Here is a 21,167-nt window from a genome sequence, read left to right as displayed (position 1 = left end):
CCACATCATACTGACCTGTAGTAATTCTCCCTGAAGTTAGATCTACTGCTGCATCAGTTCCTCCAGAATAATCAAAAGCATTCTTACTTTTATAGAAAAAATGTCCAGCATCTGCTAAGTTAGTGTCAGACATAGAAGGTTTCATTCCACCAATCCCTTTGTAACCATATGACCCTGAACGATCATATTGATAGTGGTCATCCCTATAACCAAAACGATCCTCAGGCAGAGTAGTTGCAGGCTGCTGTGCTGTACAGCTCCTTCCAAAAGGTAACTTATAAACCATGTCACAGCACACCGCTCTTCTTCCTGCAGTCAAATCTACAGGTTTTTCATCATCCTCTATTATTTTGGTCACTACACTTGAAGTGGATTCGTCCATTGTTACAACGGTTCTATGAGACTTTGTTGTACTGAGATCCACCACTTCCCCATCAGTGATCCCCTGCAATGTGATACTATCAGTCCATCCATTTGTGACACCAACAGGAGGCACAGTGACAGGTTTTGTGATGGCCGATGTTACTGCATGTGCTGAAGTACTTAGAGATAAGTTGATTGGCGCTTCCTCCCTAACTGCAGCAAAGGCCTGGCCAATTGGCATTCTGTATGGGGACTCGGCATGCTTTGATTTAGTAAGCTGGAGTGGTGCTGTCATTGCTTGTTCTATACCCATTAAGCTTTCAGTGATGGTAGTATAACTTGTGGTAGCTGTGCATGTGGCAATAGTCACTGTCTCAGTGTCCAGAGATACTGGTGTCACAAGTGATGAAGTTGCACTGAGGTTTATAACAGAAGGTTGGACAGCACTAATCTGTCTCCCATAAACTTCACTTGATGTGGTCTGTCTCCTCACATCTGTTGCAGAAGCAGAAAGATCCATACATTTTTCAGTTGCTTTAACTTCTACTTTTGGTACTGTACGCAAATCAATGACATCACCAACAAGTTGCAACTTTTCATTTTCCTTGTACTGATGCTTCTCTGAATGTAGGCTATCTAGAGCAAGAGGCTCTGGAGGAATTGATATAGAAACACTGCTGGGACCAACACTAGGGGCTGTACTTCTAGCAACTGAAACCTCAGCCTTGGAGGCTTCAGTCGCGAGAAACTGTGTAAGTGAAGTTGGAGCTCCTTGAAATGAAGACGATGTTACAACAGGAGCAGCAGAAAATGTCTCCAAAGCTCCTGAAATGTATAGGAGTTGTTGAGAAGAACTTGGCATTTCTGCAGATGTCACAGGCGGAACTACAGAAAACACTGGTTCAATGGAAACCAGATCTTTTGGGGGTGATCCCAGGGGCCAACTGGTAATTGTTTGACTAGCTGAAGAATCTGTTGGAGTCCCAGGTTCAGATGGCAATGTAATAACCACATAGGTTTCCATGAGGGATTTGGAAAATCTTGGTGAAGATTTGTTAGAGTGTGGGGAAAGTGGAGAGGTAGGGGAAGGCAATTTATAATCTGCTGAAGTCACTAAATTTAAGGTCATACTGGAAGTTAAAGACAGACCTGTTGGTTTGGGATGTATATCTGTTGGTTTTTGTGTAGTCACTGGTTGCTGAGGAAGTGCTGGTTTGGGGGCAATTGGAGGTTTGCTTGGCTCAGGCCTATGTGTAAATACAAGTCCAGATGGAATTGAAGAAGGCTTAGGAGGGACAGGAGGAGGTGCAGTGGTACATATTTTTGTTACAGGTAACTCATCACCCCTCTGAACAGCTGGGGTGTCTATAGGAGTCACAGCATCAGCCAGAGGTATAGCTGGAATAGCTGGAGTCACTGGAGCTGCAACTGTCAGTTTTTTTTTAGGATGAATAGTTGGTTTAGGTGAGGTTGGTGGTGGGAGAGGTGGAGGAGGAGGGGGAGGAGGTGGTGGTGGTGGAGGAGGGGGAGGTGGGGGAGGAGGAGGAGGAGGTTGTGCTGATATATCCAAAGAAGAACTTCGTAGGAATGGACGAGATTTAGTTGGGAGAGAGGAAACAGAAGGACTGCCAGATGGTAACTGAGATGGAGGCTTTTCCTGACCAAAGATCTCTCTGGGTATAAAGTATGCAGATGAAAGCTGCTCCTTCATTGGAAGGGCTATTGTAGAAGAAGGTGGTTGGTCAAACGTAGCTTCAGATATGCTAATTTTTGTTAGTTCAGCCTCAGACTCCTTTGTTTTATCTTCATAAGCTTCCAAAACTTCCAGAATCATTCCATTCTCAGTTTCTTTCTTGGCTTTCTTCACTATCTCTTTTTCAGATATAGATAAGTCAGTGGAAGTAGTTTCAGCAGTTGGTTCCTCAGGTTTAGTTTCTACAGATTCTCTGATAGAAGGTACTGCATCAGATAAGGAAATCACAACGTGATCAGCTCTAGCTCTACCTCCTGGTGTGGTGGTTCGGTCTAAAGATATACTTATTTCTTCTGGATAGTCTATAATGCTGCCTGGAAAGTATGTTGATGAAGAAATTTCCCCAGAATCCTCGAATTTCGTTATGATGTCCACTGGCTCTGTATAAACTGTGGTTATACTGTCCAAGGTAGTAATGGGTGAGGAGCTATCTGTGGTACAAACTGAAGAAACAGATGATGTGAGTGAAGGTGTATCAGAGGGTGGGACAGATGTAGCACTTTCTGAAGGTTCAGAGTAGGTCAAAATCAGTGATTCATGGGCAATTATTTCTTGAATTTCTCTTGTATAATCAGTTACATATTCATCCTCAATTTCTTCTGTTGAAAAGTGTTGGGTTATTTTAACATCTGGAATAGACAGTGTTGCACTGCTGGTTGAATCTGTAAGAGATGCTCCTGAGAGAACACTTGATGTCAAAGATGCATCTGGCACCCTGTCAAAGTCCATGGTGGACTCTGTCATCTCTGTCATGTCATCACCTATGGGGGGCCGGGTGGGGCTGGATCCAGGTGATAACTGCATCTGTTGCCGCTTCATGAGTTCTTCGTAGGCAGCATCAGCATCTAATAGTTTTTTTTCTTCACTGGTAGAAGGGACCATAGTACCCAGATCCACTATCTCATGGCTTTCTGGAATGATGTAAGAGCTTGAAACAATATCTTCTTGAGGCACAAAAGAATGCAAACTTTCTAACTCATAAAACTCTTTCTGGAGATCTGTAATTTTCTGCATGGGATCTTCATAAATCTGTTCTGAGAGTCTAATTTTTTGCTCTCTTCCTCTCTGCTGCATGAATCCATTTTCTTCTTCTGGCCTTGTTAGCAGGCTGCCATCTACTGATCCATTGTATGTATCTTCTACTAAAGATTCATAAATGTAATCCTCTATTAGCATCCCACCATACAAAGGCTCTTTTTCAAACACTTCATCTCGTTCATTTGCAGCTGGAAAAGCTTTATATTTGTGAGTTTTATGCATCATTTCTTCATACATCTCCTCAGCACTTTTTAATGCCTTTTGAACACCTTCTTTCTGCATAATAGATTGCTCATCTGTTGGAGAGTATAAAGACACAGCTGTGGGCAATTTATAAACTTTTTGTACTTCAATTATTTTTTCTGGGCTTATTTCAAAACCTTCTGGGTCTGATTCTATGCTAGGTGAGTATTCAGAACATGAAGATCTATGGAGCTCCTCCATTTCCGCTGCTTGGCGTAATTCTTCCGTTGGAGAAGCATCTTCTATGGGAGAGAGATTACTGGGTGGGGTCTTTGGTCTTTCTCTCCTTCTCTGAGCTCGAAGTTCATCTTTGTCTTTCTTAGATTTCTTACTAGAACTCTTTCGTTGTTGCTGTTCTAATTCCCGCTGTTTTTCTTGCTCTTTTAATAATTCTTCTTCCTCTCTCAATTCTTCTTCTTCTGAAGAATCTTCAATGGTAGGTAAAAGAGGACCATGTGATCTATGCCGGGCTTTGCGTTGCTGTTTGCTTTCTCCTTTTTTGTGACTTGGGCTACTGTCACTGTCCTCATCAAGTGATGACACCGATGTAGGAGATGTACCAGGAGTGAAACTGGAAGCGTGAAGACTAGAAGACCCTTCTCCCCTGGACCTGTCTTCTGGTGAGTCTGTCAAGCTTTCCATTTCCAATTCTGGCTCTTCATCAAAATACAAAGTTGTTTTTTTCTGTGATGACTCTGCCGAATATTTATCTGCTATGGTGCTGTTCAGTTCAATTGTTTTAAATCGACGGAGCCCGCCTCCTCCAGCAACTACAAGTTCTTCACTCTCCTGACTTTTAGTCTCTCTGTATTTCAGCTCCGGACTTTCATCAAACGTCTCGTCATCCTCATCATGCCATGAATGACGCCTCCCTGCATCATCATCAAAGCTTGTACTACTTTTTCGAGTCAGTCGTCTGTGTTTTCCTGCAGTAGTTTTCCCCTTCCCCTTCATTTCCTCCTTCTTCTGGCTCTCGGTAATACTACTCAGCTCTTTGAGCTGGTTCCTAATGAATTCATCATCTTCAGAAGCAGAAGCATCTTCATCAGCACTCATTTCTATGATTTGCTTTCGAATGAAGTCCTCGTCTTCCCCAGACCCTTGACTGTCTTCCTGTTTGTACTCTTCACTGCTGGATGAGCCAACACTAGTTCTCCGTTTTCTTTGTGGAACAGGTGAGTTTTCACTTTCACTACTGTCTTCAACTGAATCATAGGGTTGTCTTCTCGCAGCTACATCATCGAAAAGCTCAGACTTTTCTTTACGGTCCTTACTGGAAGGAATGGCTTGTTGGCTATCCTTTTTTGAAGTTTCCTTCTTTTCTTCTTGACTCTCCTTGAGCTCCTCTTCTGGAATAGTAACTTCCAGTGTTTCTGATAAAATCTGAGTTTTCTGTTGGTCCACAGGCTGCTCTGAAGAAACCTCATGGGGTTGTGCTTTCTTTTCTGACTTTTCATCAAGTGCACTTGCCTGAGCTTCCAGAATGGACAGGACTGTACTTTCTAACTTAGCTAAGTCTGAGGGGCTAGAAGGGCTGCTTTCTTGTGAAAAAGAGTCCTTTTTGAGTCCCTTAAGCAAATCCTTTTCATCACTTGGAATAAGACTTGGAATTTCACCAAGTGAACCTGATATTCCATCAGAAGAATATCCCGTGTCACTCAGGCCTTGTGGGCTTTTAGGCTGCTGAGAACTTGAGGTGTCTGATTTGTCCTCTTCCTTTTCCTAACAGAAAGGAAAAGATACAGGAAAACTTAACATGGTTAAATTCAATACATGGCCTCTCCATTACTCCCAAATAGCTATTAAGAACTGAGGAATAATCATGGAAATTCTTTTCAACTATATAACCACAAGCCAGTATTAAAAAAAAAAGTTGAAATGAGAATAAAAAATGAAAAATAGTTGATACATACTGATCAAGGTTAGTTTTATTTTTACTAAGTTTAATTTACATGATAATTTATAATGGTATTTTATTTTCTTTCATTAGTACTCTACCCTTTTACATTTCAATTTCATTATCCTTCAAATTTACTCTCTCTTCCTGTATATTTACTTTGGGATAAAATTCAAATTGTGAAGACACATTTTAATGATTACTTTGCCACTGACATAATTAAACTTTGGATTATGAGGTCAGGGAAAGGAGAAGAAAGAACAGACTTTGTATCTGACTTCAAGTTATACTGATGATAGAAAATTTACTTAGCAAAATAAGCAAATCACATAACAATACTACATGTGCCTCCTACAAAGGAAAGCTATAAAACATTATGTATACTTGGCATTGTTAATATTATTACTCTATATCATTTGGAATGAATGTTTAGAAATTGTAAACTTTGAAAAAAAAAATCATGCACTAGTTATTGGATTCATCAGTTCAGCTAAAGAGAAATATTCAATTTATGTTATTTCCAGCATCCTACTTGAATGTTGTTTCACGGATACTGCTTATATCATTTGATTTTGAAATTAATTGGTGTTTTATCCTGAATGCAGATAACTTCAACCAATACAATAATTTTGTGAGTGGGAACATGGGCTTTCCAGGGACCCAGGACACAGTACACAATTCAGTCTAGATCTGGCTGCTTTCTTGTGCTATGATGATGTCATGCCAACAGTTTTAGTTGAAGAATCAGAGAGCCCTATAATGAAAATGTTAAACATACAGACCTTTTGCATAAAGATTTTGCTAATTAAAAATACCCATGAACTGATCCAGTGAGTGTCCATGTTTAGAGGATGTCACGATAGCCCACAGTCCTATGGAAGGAAAGGGTTAGAGGAAGAGCTGCACAAGAGCACACTGCATCTCAACCTGGCATGGGAGGCATCTCCATTTCACTAGGTCTACACCATGAACTACCCAGACACTGTCAGTAGGTTTGTGGGTCTAGGCTCTTCTGATCTGTCCACAGCTCAAATGAACACTTGCCAGGTTGTACTAACAGACATGCAAAACACCTTTTCTCTTTCTCCCACCTGCCTCCTCCTCCACCTCCTCCTCCTCCACCTCCCTCTCCTTCCTTTCATCTTCTTAGCTGTAGAGTTCTCAAATATAAATACTATTGGCTTAATACTCGCTTTACATTCATTTTCATCAATATAAATCTTTATTGTATATGGTTAACAACATATCCTGAGCACATTAGGTAAAAAGGTTTTGTAGAATTTATAAAATAAATCAATTCATAAATACATATAGATTCTTAGTAACTTTAATGTAAAAAGCAATTGCAACTCTTTGGTCTACCAAAGAACTGTCCTGGCTCATTTCTGATGTCTTTCTAAGCACACAATGCTTATCTGAAACAGTGAGACTACTGTAGCAGTGCTATTGAGCACTCAACTCACTATAATTCCTTTATTTTAGGAGCCACACATTGAAGAAGCAAGCAAAGGTGAAGCAACCTTCTAATAAAAGGTTTCTGTTTGGTCATAGTTCAGGGACATTCCTATATCATCACATTTCATGTCATGTCATAGTAAATTTTTTTTAGTCCAATATGCTTTCTAGGCTGCTTCAGTTAGTGACATTGATCCTTCACTGACTCAGTAAACAACACTACTGTGGGAGTGGGTTACCTAAGCTCCTGGAGAAAAACAGAACATTGATTATGATCTTCCACAATCAATTTTGATAGTGTCATTTATATTCTTTATTTTGTGTGTGCATATATATATATATATATATATATATATATATATATATATATATTGCAAAATATAACAAGTCAATAAAACTACATATAGGGGCTGGGGTTTTTTGCTCAGTGGTAGAGCACTTGTCTGGCATGTATGAGGCACTGGGTTCGATTCTCAGCACCACATATAAATAAATAAAGGTCCAATGACAACTAAAAAATTTTTTTAAATTACATATATACACATTTTATGAATGAAATGAACTCTTATTTCTGACAATTCATTCAGTGTAATACAAGAGAAATTATAGTTTTATTCAATAGGTTCTGCAGACTCTACTATTAAGGTCTGAATGTGATGTGTCCCCTAAAAGTTCGTGTGTGAGATAATGCAAGAGGGTGAAGAGGAGAAATGATTGGGTTATGAAAGCCTCAACCCAATCAGTGAATTAATCCCCTGATGGGCTTAACTGAGTGGTAACTGAAGGCAGATAGGGTGTGACTGGAGGAGGTGGCTCATTGGGGTATGCCTTTGAGGTACAGATTTTGTATCTGACAGCTGGAATCCTTCTCTGCCTCCTGATCATCATATGAACTGTTTTCTTCCACCACACCTTTCCTCCATGTTGTTCTGCCTCACCTTGAGCCCCAAGGAAGGGAGGCAGCTGTCTATGGATTGAGACCTCTGAAACTGTGAGCTCCCAATAAACTTTTCCTCCTGTAAGATTATTTTTGTCAGGTCTTTTAGTCACAGCAGTGAAAAAGCTGGCTAAAACATCAACTAACATTTTACAAAAATAAGATTTAGACCAGACATACACGTGTGAACAAAGAAAGTCACAGATATTAGATAAAACTAACAAGAATTTCAAAATACCTACTCTACCACCTCCTTAGGAAACTTTCCTCTATATGTCCATGCTTTCCCTCTTTCTCAATACTATGTTCTACCCACTTATCCTCCTGGTCCTGGTCTCTTTCCTCCATACTCTTCACAGGATCCAATTCATATTTGCCTAAGGTGGTAATTCTGTGATGATTTTTTCTTTCCTTAATGACTTCTTCCTATTTCACACTATAAGCTGACAAGTCTGTAAAATATTTGCTCTACAGGTGTCTAGGTCTAAGACAAAATGTTGGAAGTGGTAAATAAGGAAGTCAAGTTAGCTGACCAAAAGGTGTTAGGCTGAAAGAAAAATAGGTCATTTACTTATTTACCAGAACATGTCAAAAAATTAATAGTGTCAATTTTCCTCACACCAACTAGCTTTAGGTGTGAAGTCCCCTAAGAGTGTCCTTCTACTTCATTACATTGTTAGCTTGTGAACCATCAGCAAATGCTAGCGAGGTCTGTTGCCTCTTGGATTTAAGACAACTACACATTCATCTTTACAACTGCAACTAATAATTTTTTAACCCTTTATACACAGAGATTGGCATACTAAAGTTCTTTATACACAGAGATTAGCATATTAAAGTAATTATCCACGTCCATCCATCTACCCTTCAGTACTACCTAGTTGTTTTTGTGAGAGATCTGGGTTAAAATAGCACAATCTGTACTCATGCAAGTTAACTAGTCAATACTGCTTAACACTACTTTATTAATAACATCGTCTAATGGGGGAAATTAGATCCAATACAAAATGGTAGATGAAACAGAGAGCAACGCAAAACATAATGTGTAAGATATTGTTTTCTCTAATTATTCATCTTCAAACAAGTGTCTGAAGTCTTACAAACTAGAGGAATATGATCAAAGGATTTATGTGAGGATGGCATAATTTAGCTCATTTTCTCCTAAATTCCTCAGGATACAAGACAAAAGATTGGGAAATTTTTCTCAGTTGCTTCAAAAGTGTGTGTGGGTGGACTTATTTTAAAGAACGTTAAATTATTTAGTAACATAATATTTAATGAACATGAATTGATTCAACTGGTATTTTTGGTAAGTTATATATTTATATATGTGATATGTTTATGCATATACATGTGTGTATAAATATCACTGATTTAAAACATATCTATTTTCATTATTTGAATATTCAAGACATTGGCATTTTTATTAAGTATTTCACTTTTTACATGTAATACAATTTAGAACCTATGCTATGTAAACTCTTATGTAAGTTTAAAAATTCATGTATGTTTCTTTTGCATAAAATTTTTCTTTGTCATCTTTGATGTAGGCAGTGAGAATAGGTACAATTTAAAAATGCTTTTAAAAATAGCAACCTCATTTTTCATTTCCACTGAGGAAAACATTTTCTATGTATTTTTAAAATATTTAGCATTAGACTCTATTTCTCTTTTATTTTTACTATACATTACATTTTCCCCATGTATAGAATTGACTTGAGTCTTTCTATTCTGTACATTTAAAACAATTACTCAGAACTTCTAAAGGTAGGGTTCATTTTTTAAGTTTACTAACTAAAAGCAGAAAATGAAGAATTTCCTTCCAACATGCCACCACCATTTATTGAACTACAGACCAGTCAGAGGAAAGCAGTGATGAGTTGAGCCTCATTTGAAACTCTTCTGATGACAGCATATCTTGAAGCACTCACTAATACTGGAGAATGTGCCAAAACACATTTTCAATATCAAACTTGGCTGTTCCCTGTCTGCAAATGTTGAAGCTTTTAGTTTTCCCCCTTGGAGGCAAATAGAATTTTGTCTGAATATTTTTGGGGATAAGAACTGAATTCTAGATTATATATAAATGTGTGCAAAGAAAAGGCCAGAGTAAGTGTTTGGTTAATTTTCCCAAAGGCATTTATTTTGGATGGTCTAAAATTAAACAAAGAATGGTCTTTAATTATTATACAAAGTTTATATTAACATGAATTGCTAATCTGAGTACTTGAAACACTCGAAAAAATATTAAATGTAGAAAACTCACTGGGCCTAAGCAAAAAATGTTAATACTCCCACTCAAACACTGTGATATGGGAGTTTTTGTTACTACCAAAAATGTGATTATTTTTAATACCCATGTGATATGATTATACAGTAGCAATATGTAACTTGAATATTAACCCTTCAGTTATTTTGAAACAGAAAGTACACGCTAAAGCCTGGTCAAAGTTTATTTTTGATCCAGTGTAACATATCAAGTATAGACTTTAATAGTATTCTGCTTAAGTATATAAGACAGAATTCTGTAGGAACATGACTTTTTTATTCCCTGATAAATGGATGATGATATATAATGGGGGTGGAGGTGGGGGTGAGTGAAGAATGGAGGAACTTCAGATTATGTGGAGGGAAATGAGAGGGTATATAAAAAATGGTAGAATGATACATCATTACCCTATGTACATGTATGATTACATAAATGGTATGAATCTACATTGTGCACAACCATAGAGACAAAAAATTGTACCCCATTTGTGTACAATAAATCAAAATGCAGTCTGTAAAAATAAAAAAAAGTTTTAAATTGAAATAAAAAAGTATAAAAGGTATACTTTCCAAATTCATTATTGTATTTCAAGGTTAATTTTAATTCTACCTGACAAACACATTTTGAATGCCTGAATGAAGAAACCAAATGATGTAACAACCCAGAAATATAAACAACATATAATAATAATGTGAATGACACAAGTAACAAATCAATCAATAAAATATGTAAAATCTGAAAATTACACAAAGTAAGATTGTGGTGGGAATTGCTAAAAAAGATAATTTAATAATGAAAAGGCAGGATGCTTAAAGTGTCACAGAAAAAAGATATTTTGTGCAGTGGCTGTGAGCACAGCCTTCATAATCAAACCATTATATATCATCATTCACTTCTTTTAATATAAACTCCATATTACAGTTTATGGTTCAGTTAAGCAGAATTGTGGTTTATAATACCTAGTTTCAACTGAACTATAATGGGTAAGTGGTAAGGAAAACATTCCTGCAAAAGAATCACATCTTGATAAAACTAATAATATAAGAAACATGTTACTAAGGAAAGTAATGCTTTTCATATTGTTATAAGCTTTCAATTGGCTTGTAACACAACATAATAAAAATAGATCTGATATGAAGTTAGCCAAATAGTTTTCAGAAAAATTATTTGAAATCTGTATCTACTTTAATTATTGCACATAACAAACCTTACCCTAAATACATCATATGCTTTGGAGTTATAGTCAGTTTACCGTGACACCATCATGCAACTTTATAATTTTCAGCAAATAAGTTTTTCAATAATTTACAAAATTTGACGAAATTAAATTTAAAACATTTGAAATCTTCTTTTGAATTTTCTTATTTGATACTAAAAGACAAACAAAGTCACATATTATTTGGGAAAACATTTTCTCCTGCCATGAAAAAATATCTAAAGTAATAAGTGGAAAAAAATAGAGTGACAAATCAAATTGCATTCTTTACTGGCAAATACTGCTGAAAGAAACAAAGAAGAAACTTCAGGTTTGTGTAAAATTTATTGGAATAAATTAAGTAGCAAGAGGTTTGGGAATATTCTAATCAAACCTGGATATTTCTAAAGCCCTCAGTTGGTAATATTCCCTATTTCTGTTTAAATGATAAAATACTTAAAGAATTACTATTATGAGCACCTAGGGAAAAATGTACCAATGAGAACATCCTCAATATTAAGTGATTTGTTTAATTAAGGTGCATGTATATTTTCAATTTTTTATCAGTGCATTATAGTTATATATAATATTGGGGTTCATTTTGACATACTTAACGCAAACATGAAATTTAATTTTTCCAGTTTATTCCCCAGTATTTTACCTTTCCCTCACCTCCTCTTCCCTATTTCCCTTTCCTCTATTATACCAGGCTTTCTTCTATTTATTTATTTCTATTTTTTTTTTAATTAGTGAAAAACCGTATAGAGATTCTTCAAAAACTAGGAATGGAGCCACCATATAACCCAGCTATCCTACTCCTTTGTATATATCTGGATCTAAAATCAGCATGTTCTAGGGATATAGCCACATCAATGTTTAGAGCAGCACAATTCACAACAGCTAAGTTATAGAACCAGCCAAGATGCTTGTTAACCAATGAATGGATAAAGAAAGTTTACATATGTATACATAGATATGAGTGTGTGTGTGTGTGTGTGTAGTTTCACTCAACCATAAAAAATAATGAAATTTTGGGATTTGCTAGTTAATGGGATGGAAATGGAAAACATTACCCTAAGTGAAATAAGTCAGAAACAGAAGTCAAGTGTTGAATGTTTTCTCTCAGATGCAAAAGCTAAACCAAATTATTTTCTAAGGGAGAGAAAAGAGTTGGGAAATCCCATGAAATTAGAAGTGGGATCAGTGGAATACAAACAGGGGACTGAGGGGAAGGGAGAAGGGGGAGGAAAAAGGAGAAACAGTGGAATGAAACTTATGAAACTATCCTCTGTACATACATGAATATAGCACAGTGAATTACACATTTATGTATATCTATAATACATGTTTTCATATAAAAACCCTATATTAAATAGTAAGAGTGGTTTCTCTTATTTGAATTGTTTTTTTAAACAACAGGGTTGCAAAGTTTATACAAATAGCAGTATATGTAAAATTCATTTACTATATCTGTTATAAGTAAGACAGGATTGGACAGTACTCAGAATGTTACTAAAGTAGTCCATTTCATACAAATGAGATCTTTATATTTTAAAGGTATTTTAAAATTTTGTGCTGAGATGGAAAATAACTATGAAATTATTTTACTAACAGAACTTCACTACCTCCTGGTAAATTAATGTAAAAGTTGCAGAATGTGAAGATTTAATTAATTTTAATAAAAATAGAAGAATCCCAAAGTTGTCCAAGTTTTTGGTGATGACAAATGGTTATTGGCAATGTGCTACTTATTAGGTAATTAGGAAGAAAGTAAATACTGGTTACCAGAAAATGCTACCTGTTACATATTCAGGTATATTATGTAAGTATTACCTATCTCCATGAGAAAATTATGATATGGAAACAGCTCTTTAAAGATAAATATTTTGAAATCATCATGTTATTATGCTACATAAAATGACATTCCATTTTTAAAAGCTGTCATATCTACTCATTCAATAAAATTTAAAATGGAATATTTTAATAAGTTTAAAAGTCTCTCAAATGAAATCAAAAGTGGTTTTTAAAGCCATTTGTTAAAAAATATTTTTTTTTAAAAAACACACTTTCCATTAGTTAACAAGAACAAATGATGAGAATTAGTGAAAAGTAACATTTATTTGTGGAATTTCCACATTATTTTCATTACTGATGTCCAAAGCTACACATGGAAATCAGGTAGCAAGATTTGGTGTTTAAAAGTTTTGGGCTACTTCTGGAATATTCTTGTGAAAATTATCAATTTTTAAGCCATGTACAGTCAAAATAAGTTATACTACAGTTTAACTCTGAAGCTGGATTTCTAATAATTCTAACATAAAACTTTAGACCACGATTTTTAAAAATATTAATATGTATTCAAAGTTTTAAAAAACATTATTTCTAATGATATTTTGATGTGAGAACATATGTATATTTAAATAAATATGATAATGATGATCAGTTTATTTCACTGAATTATTTTATATTCATTGTGAATGTTTTACAATATAGTAGTAAAATAGTACAAATATTCCATTTATGAATAAATAAATACAGGTTAAGTACTTATTACACAAAATGCTGGAGACAAAAAGTATTTTGGATTTCAGATTTTTTTGGATTTGGAATATCTGCATATAGATAATGAAACACCTTGTGTTTGGTACACCTTATATATGCATTGCCCCAAGGTAATTTTATACAATATTTTTAATGTGATGGCATTTTGACTAAGACCCATACATGAGGTCAGGTGTGAAATTTTCCATTTGTAGCATCACATCTGTACTCACATAGAGTTTCCTATTTTGGAACATTTTAGATTTTGGATTTTTGGAATATAGCTATTCAGCTTGTACACATATATTGAGGTTGCAATGATAATAATAAAGAGAAAAAGATAAATGTGTAGAATGGAAGCAAAGTGAGTACATTAACAAAATATCTCAAATATTTTTGGGTTTACATTTAAAATGTAAAAGTGAATCATTAGGAGTATTTGAGTGATGTACTTAAATTGTTAACCCTGAAAATACTTATCTGAAAACTATATACTAGAGAAGGGAGAAAGAGGAGTCATAGTGATTAGTAATCAGATTACCCAAATCATCAGCAGAGGCTAACAAAAGCAGTAAGTAGGATAGTGTCCTTAGGACTAGGATCTAATGGAGGGGAGTGTAATAACTTCCATGTAGAGAACAAAGGGAAGGTAAGAAGAATTCAGATCACTCAGAAGATTAGTAACTGGAAAGCAGGTGGTAAGTGAGTAATGGATGTTGGAAGTAGAAAATGCTCCTATTGAAAAGTGAATAAGACTTAGACCTACTGAATTTGAATTTATAGTAAAGCTTTGAAGGGAACTTTCTACCTGTTACTTGAAAATGCTCTTCTAACACTCAGGCAGAAGGAACATGAGTGAATTTAGGAATTGTTCATGTGGCTCTCCTGGGAGAAAGCAGACAGAACCCAAGAAAAACTTAATTGTTTCGGAATGGGCAAAAGAAAAATCACAGAGACAGTCAATTTAGAATTTACTGGAGATATCAGAAAGAAAATGGAAAAAAAAAAAAAAAAGGAGTTCATGAATGCTATGGAGAGTTTCCCAAAGTGGGAATCAGTACAAAACATTAAATTATGCAAAACAGTTAGCTAATAGAGACAGTGGGAAGCGATGGCTAGAGCTAGTCATTAGAATGGAGAATTTACTACATCTGCTTTATTTTTTTCTGTCTGATAAATTTAATTTATATAACACAGGAATACCAAGATTTATTTAGCTAATGTGCAGTGCATCACATACTAGAGAAGGGTATAGCTATAGACAAAATAAATAAATAAATAAATCAGAGTTGTAATAGACTATAATTTCTAGTTAGAGCTTTAGTACTGATAAAATAATTTCTCTATATATCATTGCTGTTTACTGTGAATTAAATTATTCAATTGGATGGTACAAGATCTTTCATAGTTCTGAAAACATCAGAACTACTCTAAGAATGACACAACTGTTTGTGTAAGTGAGATACCCTTAAAAGTTTCTGCTAAAGAGAAAGAATATGTATTATTCCAGATTATACTTGGATTATAAATAACTCTTCAATATTAGATATACTGAACAAAATTACTAATAATACATAACATTAAAATCATGAATAAATACTAAAATAAACTACTTGATGAATTTTTAAAATTATTTTTTTATTTTGGATTTTAGCCACACCTCTTTTGTACATTTGGCAATAATTTTATGGCTGATCATACCTTTTAAGGCTTTCAAGTGGAAAGAAACTTGTAGCCTCTTACAAAGCCAAGTGACCAAATGAATAGAAACATATAAAGACACATAATTTTATATTAAAAGGTAATCCTAACTTTTAAGTTCATTGTGAAGAAAAGGAGTAACTTCTAACTATAGGAAATATCACTGTATATAATTTTGATAAATTATTTGATAGACATGAGATAGAAAAACAAATCAGTTATTTTTTATGTCAATTTGATTAAGCTACCTAAAGTTAAAAAGTTCATTTCAGCAAAAAATTCACTTCTCTGAATATGTAATTCACTGTGTAAAGGCCTTCATATCTGTAATTATCACTGAATAATTTGTGTATTTAGTAAAAATTAGTGCATTTTGTAAATATTGGCATATGTATATAAACACAAGAGAACTATACAAAGTTAGGAAAATACAACTTACTGTTTTTTCTTTCCCAGGTTCCACCTGATCGGATTTTGCTATGCCTGCTGCCTGTGCCTGTTCTTTTGTTTTTCCAGTTATTTTAACATCTTCCTTGGGTAAACCCTGTGTACCAGGTGGCAGATCTTCCATCTGGGCCTGTGGTTGCTTTTCTTCATGTACCACCTTTGGAGACACTCTGCCTTCATGCTTTTCTTCATCAATCTGGCCTTCAGTTTGGAGCACCTCATGTTTTTCTTTCTCTTCTATAACCAGTGATTTTGCTTCTGGGGGTAACTTCTTGTCTTCAGGGGTTGGCTGCTTTTCTTCGGGGATTAATATTTTTTCTTCTGAGAGTGGCTTTTCTTCTTTGGAGGGTGGCTTTTTTTCTTGAAGGGTTGAAACATCTTTCTTTAGTTCACTCTCTTCTTGTTTTTGATCTGTGGTTCCCTTAGGAGGAATTTTTTCAATCGAAGGTATTTCTTTTACTTTTTCAGGAATAAGTTTTTCAGTTTCAGCTTTTACTTCTGGCTCCTTCTTTTTCACTTTTACTTGGGCAGGTACTGCTGTTTTCTGAGATGGTGGTTCTGTAGAGACAGGTACCGGGGAGGCTTTGGTAGCTGCTGGTGTAGGTGGCATTTTGCCCATGTCTCCAAGCTGTCCTGATATTGCTCTCTGGGTTTGGCAATTTAAACAAAGCCATTCTTGAATCTGCAAATAAAACAAAAATGAACAGATTGACTATAATATATCTGTTTCAGTGTACTTAAATAGGTGAAAATTTGGCAATGCCTACTTGCTTTTTTTTTTTTTGGTATATGAAGAAGGTGGGTCATTATTTTCTACAGCAATGAAATGGTGATTTTTTTTAAAAAAAGAGTACAGACTACTTGAAATCTAAAAATGGACAAAATTCTCTAGAGATTAACAGTTCACAATGCTCACCATAAATGAGAAAGCAAAACAAAATATAAAACAGAGAGAAAGAAAAATACACTAAAGATGACCCAGGGAAATCTCCATATTTGGGGTTGGAGGTGGGGAGAATCTGTATGCTAGAAAAAATTATTTTTAAGTTTGGTGTCTTAAAAATTAGAATTTCATCATAAACTTATTTGAATAATATTATATTTTATAGTAATTTTCTTTTTAACAATCAATTAATCAAAAGTCTTTGTGGGATTTAGCCTATCATCTCCTATCTTCTTGGCATGGGCCAAATACATTTCTGCCTATCAGAGTAGAACTTTACAAGCACAGGTTCAGTTTTTAAGAACCACTTGTTCATAAATATCTACCTACATTTGAATTAACAAAATAACATTATTATTAATATTAATCACATTTCCTCATGCAATTGAGCAAAAAAGAATGTAATAGCTCAAACTCTTTGTCATCTTTTCCCCAGAATGTTCTGATCTGCTATCTGAAACATTTCCTGTTATCTCTACTTCTCAGTGTGTAAACCAAAACCACCTGCACCAAATCAATGGAAGTGATATTCAGACACAGTTTCCTAGCAACCACTCCAAAACTATTTTAGCAGAACTCTGGGAGTTGAGGAAGGAGTATCTGCCTTTTTGATGAACTGTCAAGTTAAAGGTTTTGCAAATAAAGACTGAAAACCACTCATAAATAAGAATACATGACAAATGATCACACAAGAGACAGATGATGTTAGACTGATAAAATTGCAGAAATTCTACCGTATTGATATGTTGTAATTTTTTCTATATAATACCATTTCTAATATCAGAAATAAAAGCTTGCATGTAGATACTTTCTAATTACTACCATTTGATGTGTACCCATTTTATAAGTCACAGGTTGTAAATATTTCATACTTATGTTGCATTGTCTCCTGAGAAGTTCAATTTCAAATTGCTTTTCAGATTGGCATACTCATAGGAGCTTAGCTTTATTTAGAGATAAAAACCACTTACTAATATAGAATATTATCAAAGCTCTGTTTCATTTCTTATTTCAGCTTCCAGTGTCTTTAGACAATGTTGCTTAATATCTGTGACTATTCTGAAATCTGTAAACCATTATAATTCTTTTTTGTCGATTAAAAATTGTGAAGACAGTGCTGACGATATAGCCCATCACGTAGAGCATTTGCCTTGCATGTGCAAGGCCCAGGTTCGAGTCCCCAGCACTGTGGGGTTGTGGAAAAATTGTGAAGACAAGTGTCAATTCTTTAACTTCAGTAAAAGACTATCTATAAAACATTAGGATGTATTATGGATTCACTTACTTTTTAAAAACTTTTTTTTTAGTTATAGATGGATACAAAATCTTTATTTGTTGTGGTGCTGAGGATTGAACCCAGTGCCTCACATGTGCTAGGCAAGTACATTACCACTGAGCTACAATCCCAGCTTTTCATGTTTGTGATCAACCCATATCAATTCCCTTCTTAATTTAATATTTAAGCAACTCTGAAAGATATTGTGACTTCTTTATATAATGACTGTGCACAAGTCATAGGAAAGAAACTTATTTGATCCCTATGTCAAATACTAAAACTTCCAGTCCTGTGTTGAACAGTCCCTGAAGGAAGCATTTCCATTAATACCTACAGAAAACCAGTCATCATCTGTGCCTCATCTTTAAAAACCACTTACTGGATTGAACAAGTCTTAAGATATTTTCATTCAGAGCATGATTTTCTTAAAGACAAAAACAGATACAAATAGCTGCAGCACAGTGCTATTTTGTCACATGGATTCTGAAAAACACATGCAGGTGTCTTGAGCATTCCCATCAGGCCATGTCCTAATGTTAGTTAGTCAGAAACTTTTAATATATCATGAATACTGTTTTCATCTCACAGGACACTTTGTCTATTAGAAAACTGATAATATTTTATCTGAGTTGATGGGAGAAATGAATCTTACTAAATTGTCATTTCTTGCTATCTACAGCATACCTCATGGTATATGGCTCTTACTAAAAGGGAAGTGTGTTAAGAAAACAAAGCATGTGATTAAGACAGTATACTCATTTTCAAATGATTTGAAATTAAAGTAAAAGGATAAAAGATATAATATACTTACTCAATTAGGTAATAGTGTTTTATTTTCCTAATTTAATGTAATGCTTGGTAAACTATATAGCAGTGATAATCACCATATTACTAAGGTCTGTGATGTGAACAGAAGGCAATGGTGTAAATCCAAGAGAAAAGGGATGTCACTCAAGATCTTCACTGGCTATTTTGAATTAATGTTTTGCTTAAATTCCCATCCATATTCAGTTAAAACTTATAGTTTTAATTATTGCTATTTTATAATTATTTTTAACATTAATTTGCCATATTCTCAGTACCTTGAGTATCTGAGTGCTTTCTATTGCTAATAAGAAGGCAAATCCTAATTATTTTCACTACATTTTGACTAGCTGTAATCAAAATTAGCTTGGAAATTGATATTTTCATCATATCACATAAGGACAACAAAATTTATTCCTTTATCTATCCATTCTGTACATATTTATTCTGTTTATACCTATTGAGTATATACATCATTTGGGAAGTGTATACAGAAGGTTTATTCCATTAGGAAACTTACATTCAAGGAGAAGAAATAAAGGATGAGTAAAAAATCATAATATGCAATAAAAAATAGAGGGAAAGATACTGTGTTGCAGTGCAGAGGGAGGGAGATACCATTGTTAACCAGACATTTTCCAAGATTTGACCTTAAAATGGAAAAATGGAATAAATTATGAATGTAAACTAAATTTAAGTTTTATCAAAACTATTTATTGTCACTATTTGACAATTTGACATAACAGAAATACTGACTGCAAAACCATGTTTATATTCAGTACCAGTCAAAGACAATAATTTCAGGGGAAGGCCTCATTATTTGATTCACATTAGTATTCAACTACTATGGTAAGGGATGGGGTGTAGCAAAATTACATTCAAATGCTTGAAAAAAGGCATGATTAAAAACAATACAATCAAGTATATACATATGGAAATTTAAACAATACATATGTTGTTTAGCTGTAAGAAGAAAAAGATAAATTGAAGAAAGAAGTAAAGATTCTTAGCACTCATTGCCACATAAAGAAATTAGACACTTTGTGCAAGAAACTGAGATACAGTGAAAGTTTCTGCACAAGGCCTGCTATATGAAGATCAATCTCGCAGAATGTAGTTATCTAACTATATGGGTAGAAATTAAATCTAGGGGCAAAAAGACACTAAAATTATTAGAAGAAATGGAAGGCTCTAAAGGATGTAACAGAATTGTCCAGTGAATTTAGTTTGGAACCAAGGCATTTTATTAATTAAAAGTTGCATTAAAATATATTTTTAGACTGAATTGACAGCCTTGTATATTTGTTTTCTTTTTTCTGCATACCTGGAACCAAAATTAGAATTTCAACCAAAATCTGCAAGTAAAACTTACAATGTCAATGAGGAATTGAAAAAATAACCTATAGTATGGGGGCCTAGGTATGCCAATGGAAGCAAAGATCAATGCTAGGTAAAATAAAACATCAAATGAGAAAAATGAAACATCAAATTTTTGACAATGAATAAAAAAGAATACCAATGAATTTCCAAGAAAGTTCATTTTGGACAATAAGGGTCATTATCATTATCAAAACAAAATTACCTGAGAAGTTTACTACAAAAAACTATAGTTGTAAATACTGTCTAACAGCATAAGAATACAAAAATCTGTAGGTTACAAGTTATTTATATCCTTTAACAGAAATACTACCAAAGATTTCTGTATCACCATATTCAGGAATTTAATGAAATATTATATTTATAGGTCCAAAATATCTTATCTGTACTCTTAGTTCCTTAATAACCACATCATTAACTACCAATGTTTCTAATCCAGTAGTAACTGGGACATTATAATCAAGAGTCCTTAAGTTTTATAAAAACTCAAAGCATAATGTATCACTGACATACATGACTTTTATTAGCTGAAAAGATTTAACTAAACATAGCCTCCACCCTTTCTATTGTAGGAACAACTGGAAGACACATGACTGTTCATATCCTATCTCAAGGTGAAATATCAAATGAATTTGATTTTATCTTTGAAATATTTTCTTATCATCATTGAGATAACCAGAAAGTTTTATATATTTTTATTTATATATGCACATATATTTTATATAGATGTGCATATAAATATGTCACTGTACATATACATATACACACACACTGAATGAATTTCTATTATATCACTGAATTTACTACATAGAGAAATACAAATTATCCATGCTCATGGAGTTTTTTAAAACATACCAGTCATCATTATGGATATTCTCATATCATTCCCATTTGTTTTTCTGTGTTTTTAAAATATATTTTGAGTATA

General features: G+C 34.3%; 1 protein-coding gene across 1 annotated transcript in view; it reads right to left on the bottom strand.

Annotated features, from left to right (window-relative positions):
- Window positions 1-21,167, bottom strand: part of Pclo (piccolo presynaptic cytomatrix protein) — a 423,596-nt gene that overhangs the window by 196,835 nt on the left and 205,594 nt on the right. Inside the window, exons 4-5 of the mRNA XM_047560916.1 lie at window positions 15,832-16,521; window positions 16-5,119 (exon numbers count right to left, since the gene is read on the bottom strand). Coding sequence (XP_047416872.1) covers window positions 16-5,119; window positions 15,832-16,521 — 5,794 coding nt within the window. The remainder of the gene's footprint in view (window positions 1-15; window positions 5,120-15,831; window positions 16,522-21,167) is intronic.

The sequence above is a fragment of the Sciurus carolinensis genome, chromosome 8 (assembly GCF_902686445.1).
Source record: "Sciurus carolinensis chromosome 8, mSciCar1.2, whole genome shotgun sequence".
NCBI lineage: Eukaryota > Metazoa > Chordata > Mammalia > Rodentia > Sciuridae > Sciurus > Sciurus carolinensis.
The sequence above is the reverse complement of the archived record's forward strand: the minus strand, read 5'-3'. Positions and strand labels throughout refer to the sequence as shown.